This window comes from Phyllostomus discolor, chromosome 10 (assembly GCF_004126475.2).
Source record: "Phyllostomus discolor isolate MPI-MPIP mPhyDis1 chromosome 10, mPhyDis1.pri.v3, whole genome shotgun sequence".
In the NCBI taxonomy this organism is placed as follows: domain Eukaryota; kingdom Metazoa; phylum Chordata; class Mammalia; order Chiroptera; family Phyllostomidae; genus Phyllostomus; species Phyllostomus discolor.
The window spans coordinates 91,772,574-91,789,766 of record NC_040912.2 but is presented as its reverse complement, the minus strand read 5'-3'; the positions used below and the strand labels follow the sequence as shown (position 1 = coordinate 91,789,766).

Below are 17,193 nucleotides of genomic sequence, written 5' to 3'. Positions count from 1 at the left end.
CCCAGTACATTCAATAAAAGGGGGAAGAACACATGCTGAAGGTTCAGGTGTTAAAGCTTCTACAGACGTTTTGGGGGAAGAGTTTAACCCACAACAGTTTGGATATGCCAGAAGTTGATTGTTCCTTCACCAATGAAGAACATTTGGGTGTTTCTGGTGTGGGCCATTATAAATATTTTAATAAGGAGGCATTCACACACACGTCTGTGTTTGTTATTTCTCTTGAGACAATCCCTCGTGGTGGGAGAGCTGGTTTGTCTGCTTCCCTGGAAGAGACCCTGTTGATTCCCCCAAATTCATTTCTGTGCCAGGTCTCAGTCTGGTACATGCACCCCACAGTACTCAGCATCGGCAGTGTCTGGACCTTCAGTCTGGCTGGCGGGTCTGCAGCGGGAGCTTGTTAGGGATTTACCGTGCACGTCCCCGAAGTCTGGTCTCGTTGAACGTTTACTTGTGTGCTTGTTGGTCACTTGTGATTCTTCTTTTCATTAACGTCTTTTGCCCATTTTATTATTGAGTTGCTTTGTTGTATTATTATCACTATTATGTATTATTGTGTGTAAATTCTGTCTATGTTCTGGATACATGTGTATGTCAGATATGTTTGGCAAGTAGTTTCTCCCAGCCTGTGGTTTGCATTTTGATTTTCTTCAGTGTGTCTTTAGCAGAGCAAAAGTGTTAAATTTGATGTCCATGTTTTCAGCTTTTTCTTTATGTATTACACTCTTTTGTCCTGCTTAAGGAATCTTTGTTTAACTCAGTGTCACCAAGAGTTTCCTCTGTATATACTCCTCTGGAAGTAGAATTGTGTCAGCTCTTACATTCAGGTGACAATCCATCTTGATATAATTTTTTGGACACTGCCTAACTCTTTATTTTTTGTGACCTACCTTTTTTCATGTTAAACACTCTTACACTGAATGACACAAATGGAAACTTTAGTTACAACAGTCACACAGAAGCTTGGGTCCAGTGTTAGTAAAAAGAATTGAAGGAGAACAAAATCCCTCAAGAAAGCTCCCACATCACATTCCTGTTCTGGCAGCTGGTCCCTGGTGGCTCTCAGTCAGTCCTGGGTCCTCTGCTGCTTTCTGTGTGGCCCCTCCTGACAGCACAGGCCCTCCTCACCTGCTGACCTAGTGACAGTGGTGACCTGTCGCACTCCTGACTGCAGCAGTGACAGCTGGGCTGAGACTGTGGAGGGCCTGGTCACAAACATCATGACCCAAACACTTCAAGGAGCAACTGCAACACTTGAAATTCTCATTGGAGAAATGGGTCTGGATTCTTACATTTCCAAAGTGTCATCATGCAACCGTGCAAGTTAAAACGTCATTTGTGTTTGCTGTGTCTCGGAGTCCACACCTCAGAATACTGCTGTGGAAAACAAAGAGTTCCTTTCTATTCCCAATGCAGAGAAGACATGTAGTGCCGATGGTGTGTGACGGTGCCACCTGCACCCCAGCTCCCTGCTGTGCCAACTCCCACTCTTCTGTGAGTGGGCAATGTCAAGGGTAGTGTCAAAAAGGTGGTTTTTGGGACATTATACAGCTATTTTGCATATCACCTTTGTTTAATTAAAAAGGAGGCCATGAAATCCACCAGAGGAATGATTCAACTCTGGATGCCGCAGGCTGCTAGGGAGCCTCTTTGAAGTGACCACTCATGGAGCCCACTGCGGGTCTGGCGTGGTCACAGCAACCACCCTCACTAACCTCAGGGGACAGCTCTGTGGGCTCCCCCGGCTCCCCAAGCCTGGCAGGCCCCGGAAGGCTCCCAGAGGCTCCGCAGGCTCCACAGCACAGCCTTGGAGGAAAAGAAGGCTTTTCATTGTGCGATTTGGAGGAGACCCTGGCTACCTCTTCCCACAAAACCATGACACTAAAGAATCCCTAGGCTGGGCCCTTGTCTTTCCATCTCTCTGGGGACTCATAAGTTTGGGCATGAAGTGGTCACTTAGTTCAACTCTTTTTCACCAGTTATGTGACAACCCCAAAGAAATAATCCCCGTGTTCCTCTTAGTGGCTTTTGCAAATATCAGCACTGTGGGGCACTGCCAGGTATGTGAATGAGGCTGGCTCCTCCAAGCAGGGCGCCCACCTCCGGCAAGGTGGGTCCTGCTGGGCTAGTTGAGATTTTCATTGGATGATGTTTCACTCCCACAGAGATGCTGCAGGTTGCTGCCTTCTCCTTCACAATGAAAAACCCTTTCCCACCAGCTGTGATGGTGCTTCTTCCCATAGTTTAGGGGAGGGCTTGGACTCACCCAAAGGCTTGCATGAGATGGTCTCCTGCCCTTTGCAGTGGTGATGAGGTGGGATCAGCTCAGCCCACCAGCTTATGAGGGAAGAAAACCTCACAAATTAAAATAATATCCAACCACATGTAGCTTATGTCCACCCAGCTCAGTAGCAGCATTTATAATGTGTCAGTAATTTTTACCCGATTTTTCTCCATTTTACTCTGTGCTGATCATTTACAGCCGTGTGAGCAGAGCACCTGCCCTCAGGGTGCGTGTTTCATAGACTGTCCACCATTGGTACTAATGGGATTTCTAACCCTCTGAGAGGAGACCAACTGTGTGAGCTCTTGAAGGTGCACCACACCCACGGCTCATCTGGCACGTGACTTCAGCTGCACTAGCGCCCGCACATTCCACAGCGCTGAGCAGGGGCGTCCATCACACCCACCCAGGGGCCGGTCTCCAGGAGCTCCCCTCTGTCTTGTGCAGAGGTTCAGGCAGGGTCATTGTTCAGTCTGAATAAAATTCAAGTCTTTACATATTGGCTGGAAAAAATCTTTCTAAAAAAACTCCTCAGTCTCATTAAATAACATTTTGTAGAATAATCTTGTATGGTTACATTTAGCAGGAAATACTCTTATTTTAATGTCTGTTGCTGAGAATACTTAAAGAAAAAATGTAGGCATTTCAGAAGAAAATATTTTATATTTGACTGCATTATAAACGGTGAGCTCTAGTGCCCACGGGCTCAGAGGGCAGCACCCTCAGGAGCATTCCTCCTGCAGGTAAAGAGGGAGAAGTCTCCCCTCCATCAGCACAGGGCCCCAAAAGCTCACCTCCCACAGGTAGGGAACTTCTGATCCCTGTGCCCTTGCGGAGGTTCAGGGAGGGGGCCTTCGATGCCAGGTAGCCTGAGGGGGACCCAGGGGGTGTGTGTGTTCCCAAGGCCACTGGCCAGCTCCCGGGAACAAAACAACAGCAGGGAACAGAGTCATGGTAACAAGTCAGGGGGCATCAAAGTTTATGTTTTCATTTAAGTTCTATTCACGATATGCCATGACTTTATCTTACACAATAGCCAGCGAGACTGCAGTGAGAAGCAGGTTGGAAGGGTGAGATATGATGACCCCAAGCACCTGTTTGTGAGGGACTGAGCTCTATGGGAACTCAGGGGAGAGGGGCCTGTGTGCTCAGCCACATCTGCCCAGAATGGGGTTTCCTTCCAGCAGAGCTGAAGGTGCTTGGGGAGGGGCAAGGAAGTCATGGCTCAGGTACCACGCAGACTCCCACTCCTCTTCATAAGGTTCAGTAGACTTTTAAGAATTAACGTTTCTTCATCTACTATATGAACTTAGGTCTACTTGTAGAGACTTTAACTGAAAAGGTTCCCCAGCTGTGGTTGTCCCACTGGTAAGGAGTCTGCAGGGTGCCTCATGTGCTGTCCTGCAGAGGAAGCCCCGTCAGCGGTTTCAGACTTAATGTGGCAGCGAGCAGGCTCCCTCCCCGTCCTTCCCGCTGAGTGCAGGGATTGGGTGTCGCTTGCCTTCCTCTTCCAGTCGTGCTATCATGGTGTTGAATGAAATACTGGGAAGTGGGGACCTTGGGGACAACTGCCATTGTCCTCCAGATTGCCATCCTCATCTAGAGTGCTTGGCTTTCCACCTGATGCAGATGCTGTTTGACTCATCACTCCTGCAGTTGGACCTACAGAGGATCGGAGACATGCTGGTGTCTCCTTGTGTTTCCACAGAGTCCTTTGTGGTCGTGCACAGCTCCGACATGAGTCCTCTGTTCTGATTTTCAAGTGATGCTGCTTCACGACCATCAACATTAGAAAACTGTGAGGCTGCTCAGCTGCTCACTCACCACTCAGCTCTGAGAGCTTCGTTGTTGAAGCTTGAATGTCAGCAACGTCCAGGAGCAACCAACGTGGGCAGAGGGCATGCTTTCAGGCTCCCGTCAGAGTCCATGTGCTTGGGGTCATGCCCAGGGTCCTGCCTGCTCCGCATGAGAACCCGGTGTGGGTGGGAGACCCCCCGGGAAAACTCTCACACCCCATCCTCAGGCAGCTGCAGCCTGGGAGGCTCTTGGTGGGTCCCAAGCACAGGTCAGTGTGGTGTCCACAGGGAGGGCTCTTCCTGGCCCAGCCTGTCTCCTCTCACCCCTGTGAACACACCACAGCAAATACAAGTATAGGACATGAGCTCTGTCACCTGTGCTGTGACCTCTCTGGCCTGTGCTGTGACCACAACTCGAAGTGACGAGTCAAACAGCATCGGGAGGAGGTGAGACAGGAAAGGGCTGCAGCTGAGGCAGGACGGACGCTTTCCTCTGTGCAGGTGAATTCACGAGAAACCACCCTGTAGCTCGTTTCTCTGAAATGAAGGGATTATGAGAAACAATAAAACTTTTTTCTGCTGTGTATGCTGCAATATACATTTAAAGTGTCCCTTTATTCCTTGTTACAGTTGTATTTATAGCATTTGTCATTAGTAATAAAGCACTTTAGAACATTGGTTTCACTCAGGCCAAGTAGCTCAGTTGTTTACAGCCTCAGCCTTACATGCCAAGGTTGAGGGTTCGACCCGATGGCCGGGCACACACAAGTCACCCAGCGAATGCTTGGATACGTGGAGCAACAAATGGATGTTTATTTCTCTAACCCGCTCTCTCAAACCAGTAAATAAAAATTTAGAAATGTAAAATCTGTTTATGGTAGTATTGGACTAAAGCAATGAAAGATGTCATAATGGACCGAAAGAAACAATCTCAGATAATGTCAGAAATTGTGCAAACCAAACTGAAAATCCCAGAAAGAGGGCTAGTGTATGATGCTACCAGATGGATCGGGCTGCCTCTGAATTCTCCCCCGGTGCCTCTTCTCAGCAGCCTCTCCCTCTGCCCCTCGTATCACAGGATGCGAAGATTCAGGCCAGGTGCACACAGACGTGTGAGTTCTGGCAGGAGGGTACAGACCAGCCTTGGCTGATGAGAGAGGAAGGGACCTGAACCCGGGCTTAGAGTGGCAGGAACCAGGGGAAGCTCACCTGTGTCCCTGCTTCTTGCTTTGTTGGCAGCTGGTGCCAGGTGGTGAATGGACAGTGACTGACACCTGTCACTGTCTGTGACTCTTCCTCCCTCTGATGACCTTGGGGACTCAAAACATGGGAGAAGGGGGCCCATAGTAATACTGCTCCCTCACACCAGAGCCCTGAGACCCAAGAGTCCCAAGATGGGTCCCACCATGTGGGATCCTTGGAGGACCCTGTTTGTTGTCTCAGGTTTATCACTACAACCATCCGACATCTGAGAAGAAGTGAGGGTGTGGGGCCAGGGCTCAGGATTCCTACCCCTGGGAGGATCTGGGCCCTTGTCCTCACGGGGCAGGGCCCAGACATTGTCATGTGATGTCACTCCCTGGGAGGCATGGGACTTAGTGATCTGACACCTCCTGTCTTCCTTCTGCAAAGACACCTGGGCTCAGAGGGGAGTGGTCCTGAGAGTGTCTGGTCAGAGCCACTTACCCCTCCTGACTGCAGTTCACGGGTTAATGGCAGACACCTGCACTGATGTGCTCATAGGACAGGTGGCTCTGAAGCCCAGGGAACAAAGCAGTGTCACTGGGCTAAGGGAAGGGGACACATTATCAGACACTTTGGTCATCCTGTGCTGTCAGGTGAGGCTGGTGTCTCCTGCATGTTTCAATGCATGAAAGCTTGTGTTGACTTGTTTTGTAAGGGATAGTGCCCTCCTCTATGTTTTAGATAAAATGATTTATTCTTTTTATGAAATTAAATTTACTGAAGTGATATTGCCTAATAACTTTATATAGATTGCAAGTGTATGATTCCCTGACACATCATCTGTGTATTGCACTGTGTGCCCACCACTCACAGTCAAGTCTCCTTCTGTCACCACACATTTGACCCCTGTACCCTTTACCACTCCCTTCCTTCCCCCTGAGAGCACCCCACTGTGGTCCGTGTCTGTGGGATTTTGTCCAACTCCTCCTTCTGTCCCACAGCAGCCTGTCTGGTGGCTCATCCATGTAAGAGTTCAAGAACCACTCACTTCCTCTGTGTCTCTCAAAACAAAAGGTTTTGGTTTTGTTTTCATGTTGTATAAACTGAGGACAACTGTGACCTTCCTCTGCAAGGGGCCTGAGATCAGAAAGGAAAACAGTAAAGAGGATGTGGTGGGAGAAGCTTGGGCAGTGAGCACAGGGACAGGCAGAGTTCAAGGTCTTTCTGAGAAAGCCAGCAGTTCTTGGTTGCCAGGCCCCCAGGTCCTACTGGTCCAGGTGTGTGGGTGCCACTGGGAGGGACACTCTCTAGTCACTGTGCACTCACACAGAGAGGGGTCCCTTTGTGCTGAGGAAGGAACAGGAGGAGGCAGGAGAGATGGGAGGAAAGGAGGAAATTGTTCTATGAGATTCTGAGGGAGGGTGAAACACTCCCACACGCTGTGTCCCTGAAAGCTGCAGAAACTTCTGGTCCCACAGGCCTAGGAGTGCAGCACGAAAAGATCAGCTGAGCCCTACTCACTCTGAAGGCTCCTCAGAGGGTCCTTCCTGGCTGGTGCCCAGCTTCTCAGGGCAGCTGGAAGTCCTTGGAGATGCTTGGCTGGAGGCTGCAAGGACTGGACCTCTTGCCTTTTGCGCTTCACAAGGAGGAACCAGGCTGCAGCCCCACACTGAGCTTGGACACCCCTCAGCCAAATATCTAGTTCATCGCTTACAAGCTCTTCCTTCCACCCAGAGCAGACATGACTCCCTGACTCTCCCTGACTCTGGAACACCACCCTCTTTCCTCCTCAGTCCAATGACAGGGTCCTTACTTTGATCTGAGATCTGGTGTTTAACATTCAAAAGCCCAGCACAGTTGCTCCAAGGCCACCTCCACCTTTGTTCCTTTGTTCTTTCATGTTCTCCCCAGCCTGTCCATCACCAAGTCCACAGCCACTGCCACAGGGCACGTAGGTTTTTATAGCAGCACCCACTTCTTGGTTCCAACCCCAACCCAATAAAGGAAATACTCCATTTTATGTATTTCATTATTATCCCCGTCCCCTTTATTGACTTTATTGGCGGTGACCTGGGGAAACACAATGATGCAGGTATCAGGTGTATACTTCCACATCTCATCACCTGTACTGTGTATTGTGGAGTCACCACCCACGCCAGGTGTCTGCCCACCATCTTTAACTCCCTATGCTCTCCTCCACCGCCCCCCCATCCCTCCCGTGGGTAATCACCACACTGTTGTCTGTGTTCATGAGTTTTTCCTTTCTTTTTTATTCAATCTCTCCACCCAACCCCCCACCCAGCTCTCCCATGACCTCCCACCTCTGTCAGTGTGCTCTCTAGTAAGTACCTCATTTTCCCATCAGCAGTGGGAGCTGCAGAGAGGTTCACTTACCCACCCCTGTGAAAGCCCTGCCCGATCCCCAGAGCCTGTGAATGTCACCTCATTGCTAAAGGGTCTTTGCAGATGAGGATCATTCATGATGGGGCGATGGGGAGATTGTCCTGGGCTCTCTGAGTGGGTCCCTCACAGAACCACAAAGGCCCTGAGAGGAGGAGGCAGGACGATCTAAGGAGGAAGAAGCCATGTGGTAATGGCAGCCCAGACTGGAGTGACATGGTCAGAAGTCAAGGAACTCTGGCAGCTTCTAGAAGGGGGAGAGGTGAGAGGGATTGTCCCCTGGAGCCTCCAGAGAGACCAGCCCTGATGACACCTTCATTTTGTCTCTGTGAGACTAACTTGAGGGTCCTGGTCTCCAGGGCTGTAAGAGAATAAATTTGTGTTCTCCTAGGCCTCTGGGTTGTCGGTACTTCATGATGCAGCAACAGGGCACCCACACACCAAGGCTGACTGTTCATTCATGGAGGAGTCAGGACAGCCTGAGGGACTGGTCCTTTCACCCCCTGTTGTTATTTATGCGATGCTGAAGTAAGTTTGAACTTTGAATGTATCTAGATAACAGCAGCGGAAAATGTCCTGAGCTCCTCCACAAGGCGGACCCTGATAAAACATGAGGAGATGTTTTTTCATGACCCCAACCCTTGGAAAATTCATATGCATTCTCTTGTGTGTGCATATGATATGAAGAATAAACAAACAAACAAAAAAGAATAAAGGGAAATTTGCAATAGGAAGCTGTGGCTTTCTCCAAAATTCATGTCCTTCCTTCTGACGGTGTAGATGGAGCAGCATCTGGGGAGTGGGAGGAGCAGCTTCAGGAGTCGCAGGTGGGGACAAGGAGCAGATGGGACAGGCGGCTCACAGCAGAGCTGGAAGTGGACAGGAGCCCCTCCTGATGAGGAGCCTGGCTGCATGAACAGTCAGGAGGGAGGTGAGACGACCCTGCTTCTGTCACAGTCTCCTAGACACCATCCCCCCTGTGTCGGGGTTATGGTGGGATTGCAGTGTTCTAAGGGCTCCTCCACAACCCATGGCCTGGATGCTGTTCCCATCCAAGACCTGCATCCCATCTCTGTGGCATCTGTGGATTCTCTCAACCTCTTCCCTCTTCCCTTTGGGGAACTGAACTGTGCACCTGAGCATCATTCCTGCAGAACAAGGAGCTCACCAGGAAAACATGCAAGGCAGCTTCTGGCAGGATATGGTTCATTCAAGGGCTGTGGAGAGTAACCAGAGACTGGGCCATGGGGGATAGTTTGAGCAGGAGATGAGGTCCTGACTGTGCTGTCGAGTCACACCCATGTAGCAGGGTTAGCAACAGCCCCCTGGAGAGTGACCTGTGAGGCTGCTCAGGGCCCTGTGCTGAGAGGGGCCCCTCACGTGGGTCAGGGCTCTGTCAATGACATCCTGAAATCTTGTGATATTTAAACAGTAGGCATGGCATTTGCTGTGTGTGAGCCAGACCCTGTGAATTCCAAAGCTGGTCCTGCTCTGTGTCACTACTGGAATCAGGAAACTGCTACATGGCCCTTCACGGTGACCCGAGTCTTTAGCACCAATAAATTGGTCCAATGCTCAGGACCAATGACATGTCATGAACACCCTCATTTCCAGACCTTGCTGCTTTCTTCCATGGGCAGCCATCCTATTGTCCCCTACTTCCTGCCACAAATGGTCCTCTTAGTACCTACCCAAAAGCTTAAGAATTGACTGATCAAATTTCTCAATCTAATGAACCAAAATATATAATATAAATCAATATTTTAATGGTGATGCAACAGACGACTGGAACATCATGTCCACCATGAGAGCTTTGACAGCCTGCCTCTCACCAGAAACTGGTTCCAGAGCCTGTGGTATCTGTCCGCTGGGTGAATCTCACACAGGTGCCTCCTTCTGGCCTGGGGTGGGGGAGGCAGAAAGGTTGGGAGGGGAATTCTGTCTGTTCCCTGGGATCATCTGTACCTGTCAGACCCTGGGCACGTTCAAGCTGGCAAGGACCATATGAAAAAACCCAGAGGGGCTGTGTGGTCACAGAGACTTTTCCCCAAACCCTCCTTCCTCTATTCCCCGTGGCTTCCAGTGGTATAGACCCTTTGCTCCTCACCTGAGTCCTGTAATTCCTGAATGGGGAACTGAGACCCTCCTGAAAGCCTGGACTCAAAGCCCACAGCAGACAATCACTAGCAGTTCTTCAGGGCACCCCAAGTCACCTGCCCAACTGCCTCTTCCAGAATCAGCCCGCCATCACTGCCCACTGCACAAGGACGATGACCAGATGCTGCACCTGGCTTTCTGGGCAAGGCTTGGGTCATTTGATAAGGGCCTTTGGGATCCACTACTGTCACCCAAATACTGAACGTAGCTTTGGAGCTATGTTCAGGGGGTAGCGGTCACATGGAGCCCAAGGTCTGAACTTGGGAAAACTGAAACCCCCACCAACTAAAGGGACACTGTTTCTGCCTCTTTAAAGGCAAACAGTTCCTCCACTGGCTCCACCCAATCTCAGCTTCCTGGCTCAGTGGCTGGGGGTGGGAGGGGTGAACACTGTGTCCTTACAGTTAAAGCAGAAGCAGCAGCTCAAAGAGCTTCCTCGGGGAAAACCCGGGAACTGGTCAGCAGGTTGAGCATAAGGTGAGCCTGGCTGGGAGGGCAGTGGGGCCAGGGCGTGGGCAGGGGGTGGCTGTTGTCCAAGGAGGGAGCAGGGACGGTGCCCGCCCCACAGTGCAGGTGGGTGCTGTCACAGGGTAGTGGTGGGGGTGGGGAGGGGAGTGAGGAGCTGGGTAATTGGCACAATGTCATGGGTCTCATACTGATAGGACACGTGTGTCGACACGGGTGTCTTCCTGTGTTTGCTGGTGCAGCAGACACTGATGCTACTGCTGAGCCTTCCTCGTCCCTTGATGGGAAACTGGTGTCCCCAGGGCAGGTGGTCAAAGCTGATGGCCATGTAGAGACCAGGCCATCCAAGTGCTTCTGTTCACTGCCAAGATCATCATCTCAGGCTGTGTGGTGACCCTGCAGGGGTAAGTTAGGTCCAAGGTAGCAGAGGAATCTGGGACTCAGGGTCAGTCACTCAGCAGAGGGAAAGGGGGGGCCCACTGTGTGACATGTATGGTGAGGGGGTGGGGGTGAGGAGGGGCAAGACGGGTACGAAGGGCTCTTGTGCAGAAGCAGCCCAGAGATACCCCCTGTTCCCACCCACAGCCAGCGTCTCCACAGTTTTCAGTTCTGGGAGAGTGGGGGCACCCGTCCCCACCTGCTCCCCATCGAGCTCTGACCTGTGGGGTTTTAGAGTCTGCAGCCCAAGAAGGAGCAGGGCAGAGGCCGCTGTGGCCCATGGTGGGGGGAAGGCTGCAGTCACACAGACTCCAACTGGGCCCCTGCTCTGCCCAGCACCTGAGAGCACCGTGACCTTGGGCGAGTGTCTCAGCATAGTTGAGCCACATCATGTCCTTATTGTGTAAGGTAGAATGAAGCCCTGACCAGGTGGCTCAGTTGTTTGGTGTGTTGTCCCCCACACCCAAAGTCTGTGGGTTTGATACCCGGTCAGGGCGCATCCCTGGTTGGGGTACAAAAGGAGGCAACTCATCCATCCATGTTTCCCATTCATATCGACGTCTCCCTCTCTCTTGCTCCCTTCTTTCCTTTCTAAAATCAGTAAATGTATCCTCAGGTGAGGCTGAAAAAGAGGTTAGAATACTAAAGTGAGCTTCCTTGCAGGCCAGTTTTGGGGAGTAAATGAGATCATGTGAAATAATTTATCAGGGTGCTAGGTATATAGTATTCAGGAGTGGTTATGCTACACCCAGGGTAAATTTTTTACTGTGGAAATATTTTACGTTATTCAAAGGTAAAGGCAGTAATACCAGGAACTTCCACAGACCTAGAGCAAGCTTCACCAATCACCAGGTGATGCCGATCTGGTTTCATCCACAGACTCGCTACTCCCCCTCGCCCCATGGGTTTTGAGGCGGATATTGGACATTGTTTCAGCTTTTCAGTAAATATTTGAAACCATTGAGAAATACTGTCATCCTCAGACTTCAAAAAACAAATAGAATAAAAATACCAGTTACAATTGAATTTTCCTGATTGTCTCATAATTTAAAAAAAGTGTTTGAGTTGGATTCAAATAAAATCCATAAATTGTAATTATTTGATGTGTCTTAAGTTTAAATTAATATGTCGGTTTCCACTTTCCCTGTTGCTTTCTGGGAGATGTCTCTGAGCAAGAAAGGGGTGTCTTGTCCAGTAGAGTCGGGCAGTGTGTGTCCTGTCAGTTCCATCAAAGGTGCCAGCTCACCTGCTCCTCATGTTCCAGCATCCATGTGAATTTACTCCTAAGGGGAAACGTGATCAGATTCTAGTTGGTCTGATTTTGGGGGGAACACTCCACAGGTGCAGCAGTAAACTCCTGTCAGAAGGCCCATGACGTCTGGTTGTCAGTCTGTCTGTGACATTAACCGACACTAATGGCTGCCTTAGTCTCGTTAAGGGTCACAAGTGATGACACTCAAATGCTATCACCCCTTCCTCTTGTATTGGGTGGAATAATCCTGTGAAAAGAAAGCTCCCCTCAAGCTCTCTCTCATCTCCACGAGGAGCAGGTGTGTGAGAGACACAGATGAATGTCTGACTCTTCCCCTTTGTGTGTCCATGTGCAGAGCAGGGAGATGCTTTCCAGCAGATGCCCAAGGGAGCAATGGGCCACTTTGAAGAAGGCATTGCTATGACCCCACGGATTTCAACATATTTGATGCATGTCATTTCACTGGAATTATTATCGGTGCTCAAATTGTCCCATCTGGGTCCAGCTGGATTCTGCTGCAGTGGCCCCCAGTCCCTGTGATGAGATGCTAGTGAGTGGTGAGCACACCCGGGCTCTCTGGCTGACGAGGGCATGTGGGCCCCCCACACAGGTGTCCTGCCCGGCCCTGGAACCCGTGCTTTCTCCTCAGAGCCCTGACCTTTGGTGGGAAATGGCCTCTGAAGACCATTTTCCACACTTGGGTAGAGAGACACTTCTCAGTTCTTTGCACAGCTGGTTAGTCCTTCTCAGTGTGAATACACCTTAGTTTATTCAACCCGTCGTCTACTGCTGGCCTTTTGATAACTTCCTGTTCTGTGCTGTTACAAATAATGATGCAATCAAGATCCTCATTATGATTCTTCTGCACTTTTGTCAGTGTAGTTTGTGGATGAAAGCTGAAACTTGGGATTGATAATCACAGGGAAGATGCATGTGGACTTTGCACAGTATTGCTGGCTTCTCCTCCTTGGGGTTGGACTGTGTTTCCCTGCTCCCCAGCCGTGCAGGGGAGGACCTGCAGCCCCCACCCCCTCCGGCTGACTCTCAGCACAGCCTGCAGTTCTGCCAGACCTGGAGGGGACAGACAGCATCTCACCTTGGAAATAGAGGTGTGATTTTAAATTATTTTATTTAGTTATATTATTTTTGTGTTTTGATTTATTTTTCTTTATAATGAGTGTACGTTAATGTCTTTGGATATATGCAAGGCACATTTAAATTTCTTTTTCTCAGAATATTTATTTCCATCTTTTGATCCATTTTCCATCAAGTTGTTGAATTTTTGTTTCTGTGCATTTGAATGTTCTTTGTATAACAGGGAATTTCACCCCCTTTGATATAAGTTGGAAACTGTTTTTTCCCTAGTTTGACATTTTTGCTTTCATTTGTCTCTGGTGTTTCTTGTCTCACATTATCTGTGAGATTTGTATGCAATCAAACTTATTAGTCCTTTTTCTTAGTCTGTGTCAAATCTTAGAAATATTTCCCCTACCCCCAGGTTACAAAGAACCTGTCCATGTTGTTTCTAGTATTTCCATGGGTTCGATTTTCCATGTAAACCTGGAGCATAACTGAAATTGGATCAAATGTCTTTTCTGCGTCTTGGTCGTTTTCTTCTCCAGCTATTAATGGGAGGTGTTGTCACAACCAATTTTTCATATGAACCATCCTAGTATTTCTGAAATAAATCCCAGTTAATCATGGTGTATACTTTTCTTTAAGTTTAATGGTTTAGTAAGTATTTTTGCATGCCTGCTTCCAAATGAGACACACCTGTAGCTTTATTGATTGGTGAAATCTTGGTTAGCCTTTGGGATCGATATTATATTTTATTTGCAGAAAGGACTGAAACTTTCCCTTCCTTTGTGTGTGATCAGGGACAGCTCAGGGAGCACTGAGAGAGCAGAGCTGTGAGGTGCAGGTGCTCTCCCCTGGGAGGGGCCTGGACCTGGTGCTCTTCTGTGGGGAAACTGTTGTTTTTTCCCCAGTAGTTGACCTGTGCCATCTCTCTGTTGTCACTGGGATCAGTATGAATTACTGTCTAGTACAAAGTTTCAGGAAGGAGGAGAGGGTTGGAGTGGTTCTCACTTGCCTAAGTTGACCCCTCCCCATCTCCTTCCCCTCCTCAGGGTATTGCAGGAACCTGCACCCAGAGCCTCTTGAACCAGCATGGCCGGCCTTCAGGACAACACTCTGAGGATCGTTCTGGTGGGAAAAACTGGATGTGGGAAAAGTGCGACAGGAAACACCATCCTTGGGAAAATAGCATTTGATTCTAGAATTGCTGCCGTGTTTGCTACCAAGAAATGTCAGAAAGGAGAGAGGGCCTGGAAAGGGAGGAAGCTTCTTGTTGTGGACACCCCAGGGCTCTCTGACACCAAGGAGACATTGAGGACCACCTGTGAGGAAATCAGGAAGTATCTCTGCTGCAACAGCCCCAGGCCTCATGCCATAGTTCTGGTCGTACGGCTGGATCACATCACAGAGGAGGAGAATACAGTTGATTTGATCAAGACCATCTTTGGGGAGCACGTCACGGAGCACATGATCGTCTTGTTCACTCGCAAAGAGGAATTGCGTGGTCAGATGCTGAGTTACTTTATAGCGAGGGCAAACAACCACCTAAAAGCCATCATCAAGGAGTGTGGGTTACGCTGCTGTGCCTTCAACAACAGAAGTGCAGACGAGGCTGAGAAGGAAGCTCAAGTGAAGGAGCTGGTGGAGCTGATCGAGGCAATGGTGCAGGAGAACGGAGGGGCTTACCTTTCTGATACCATCTGCAAGGAGAAACTTCAGGAAAAGGAAGACTGTGTTATCCTTTAGAAAGGAAAAAACTGGTAGAAGAGCTTATGTGTAGCAAAAAATGTGAAAACAACATATGGAGAATAAGTAAAATCCCTAAAGGAAAAATATGATAAGTTGAAAACACAGACACAGAAGCCAAAAGAAACATATTTGCAGGTGTTTTTAATGACCTTTGGAGTGTGCTTTCAAATGTATGGCATAGGTTGTGGAAATCATGCAAATTTTATTTTTTTCTTCTAAATTGACTAATATTCATCAGCATGGCAGAAAGTATGTTCCAAAGATGGTTCTAGCGATTTCTTCTGTCCCACCTGTTTTTCTTGTACTCTGACCTGTTGCTCCTTCTGTTGAGTGATGGGGACTCTGCCCCCTCCTTAAAATTCCATGGACTCTGTGACTGCTTTGATGAGTAGTGGCTGGTCTGACTTCTGAAGTTAGATGGGGACAGTGCTGCCTTGCTCTCTGCGGTACCTGCCCTCAGAACATGGCCCCCGTGCTGTGAGGAAGCCCACGTTGCCCATCGAGAGGCCCCAGGAAGAGGCCTGGAATCCTGGCCCTGTCCCCTGCCTGCTCTTCCATCAGCCAGTAGAACCATGTGCCACTGTGCAGGTGTGGCCACAGGGCAGTGGGCTCTCCAGCTGCCAGCAGAGTCTCCTCAGGGGAAGCTGCAGAGAGCAAAGCTGGACCATCCCCACCACGTCCCGCCCAGTCTGTAGATTCATGAGAAAAATAAATGATGCTGTTTCAAACCACTGAGCTTTGGGCTGGTCTGTTATGCAGCGACAGCTCCCCAGAGCATCCTCCCAGCTCGTTCCCCCACCCCCACAGTGCCAACGCAGGCATGGAGTGACTGAATGGGCACAGTCAGGCCAGAATACACTGTGCAGAGTTCAAAAACTGAATTTAGGAAAATCAAATGAAAAGCCTGTGTACGCCACATGTCAGCCCTGTCTGGTGGTGCTCATTTTCTCCATCCACGTGAACGACCCCACGGGCAGTGAAGAGCAGGCCTCTCCAGCAAGACGGTTCTGTGGTCCACGGAGGTCTGGGAGGGGCTAAAAATCCTCATAGTGTTTTTCTCTCTTTTCTCTTTAAGGGACCATCCTAACATGAAATGTCCCTGACTGTAACTTTAAAATAGATTCTGTGCCAAATCTTTTCCTTTGCCTTTGCAGATCCACACTCTGCCTCCCTCAACCCAACTCTGTGCCCCAGGAGGTGGACCCACATGGATCACATTGTTACTGATCTCAGGATTGTGCCATTTGGCGTGTTCTGTTCAAGGACGAGACGTGGTGGCCCTCACACACGTGGCTCAGCTGGGTGGTCGTCATCTCACAAGTTTGACTCCTGGTCAGGGCACAGGACTGGGTTGTGGGTTCTGTCCCTGGTCAGGGTGTGTATGAGAGGCCATGGTCAAAGTGTTTCTCTCACACTGATGTTTCTCTCCCCCTCTTCCTCCCTCCATTCCCCTCTCTCTAAAAATAAATAAGTAAAATAATAAAAAAAATGAGAAGTGGCTCTCACAGGGTAGATTTATTTATCTGCAGCCCATGAAGGAGACGGGGATTTCACATCCTAAGTTCTCTCTCTGTCTGAGATGGAGGTGGAGCCAGTGCTCATGTGCGCTCACTGGTCAGTGGCACATCGGCTTCCTCTTTGCATCTGGCTGCACTTACCTGGGGGGGCTCCTGCCAAGTGCGTCCTGCTTACAGCTGGTCTGCAGACACTGCGCTGCATGTGAACTTGTGGGAAGAACAGTGCTGAGTGAGAGGGGCCCCGACCTGGAGGCCCCTGTCCTGTCTGTCCACATCAGTGAGGTCCCTGGCTCTCTGAGTCGTGCTGGGCTCCTGCCAGTGGGAAGTCCGAGCAGGAGGCCTCTTCGGCATAGGAAAGTGAGGCTGGGGTATTTCCTATCATGCCTCTGTCCCTGCAAGGTCATCTCTGACCTGCTGCAAGAGTAAGACAAAGGTCACACCTCTTCTACCACCTGACCTTCTGGATTCCAGCTCTCCTTCACCCCCTTAGGGTTAGGGTGTTATTTCCTCACTGTTACCAGCAGTGTCCCTTGTCACTTGCATACCCAGTGCCCACCACCTGTAGGAAACCCCTGTACTTGACTCTCCCCCAAGTACCTCATTAGAGCGATTGGTCCATCTGAGCCATACCCACAGTCGGTTCTCTTTCAGACACACCCTGATCTTTATTGTTGTATTTGTAAAACATCCCCTCTTGTGCTGACACCAGAAACATTCCTCCTGAGAGCTGAACTCTCTGTCATTGTCCAAGCAGAAAACGTTGTGTTCATACCTGATGAGTCTGCTACTTTACCATCTTTACTAAATCACATGAGGATATAAGTCAACACCCTGAGGGATCCAATGCCCTGCCTGGGGGACTTGCTAAGTCAG

The 17,193-nt window shown here is 49.6% G+C and overlaps 1 protein-coding gene across 2 annotated transcripts; it reads left to right on the top strand.

The window, feature by feature from the left end:
• The first annotated feature begins 10,186 nt into the window (after positions 1–10,186).
• Positions 10,187–15,289, top strand: LOC114507478 (GTPase IMAP family member 7-like). Of its 2 annotated transcripts, none has more exons than XM_028525275.2 (2): positions 10,187–10,299; positions 14,107–15,289. In XM_028525275.2, exon 2 carries the CDS (start codon positions 14,147–14,149, stop codon positions 14,798–14,800), a length of 654 nt encoding a protein of 217 aa, XP_028381076.1. In that variant the 5' UTR covers positions 10,187–10,299; positions 14,107–14,146; the 3' UTR covers positions 14,801–15,289. The 2 variants fall into 2 exon arrangements, with proteins under 2 accessions (XP_028381076.1, XP_035866930.1); XM_036011037.1 differs by lacking the exon at positions 10,187–10,299 and adding an exon at positions 13,021–13,086.
• The last annotated feature ends 1,904 nt before the right edge of the window (positions 15,290–17,193 follow it).

Coding starts and splice junctions, on each gene's coding strand:
- LOC114507478 (XM_028525275.2), top strand. CDS start 14,147: ATGGCCGGCCTTCAGGACAACACTCTGAGGATCGTTCTGGTGGGAAAA.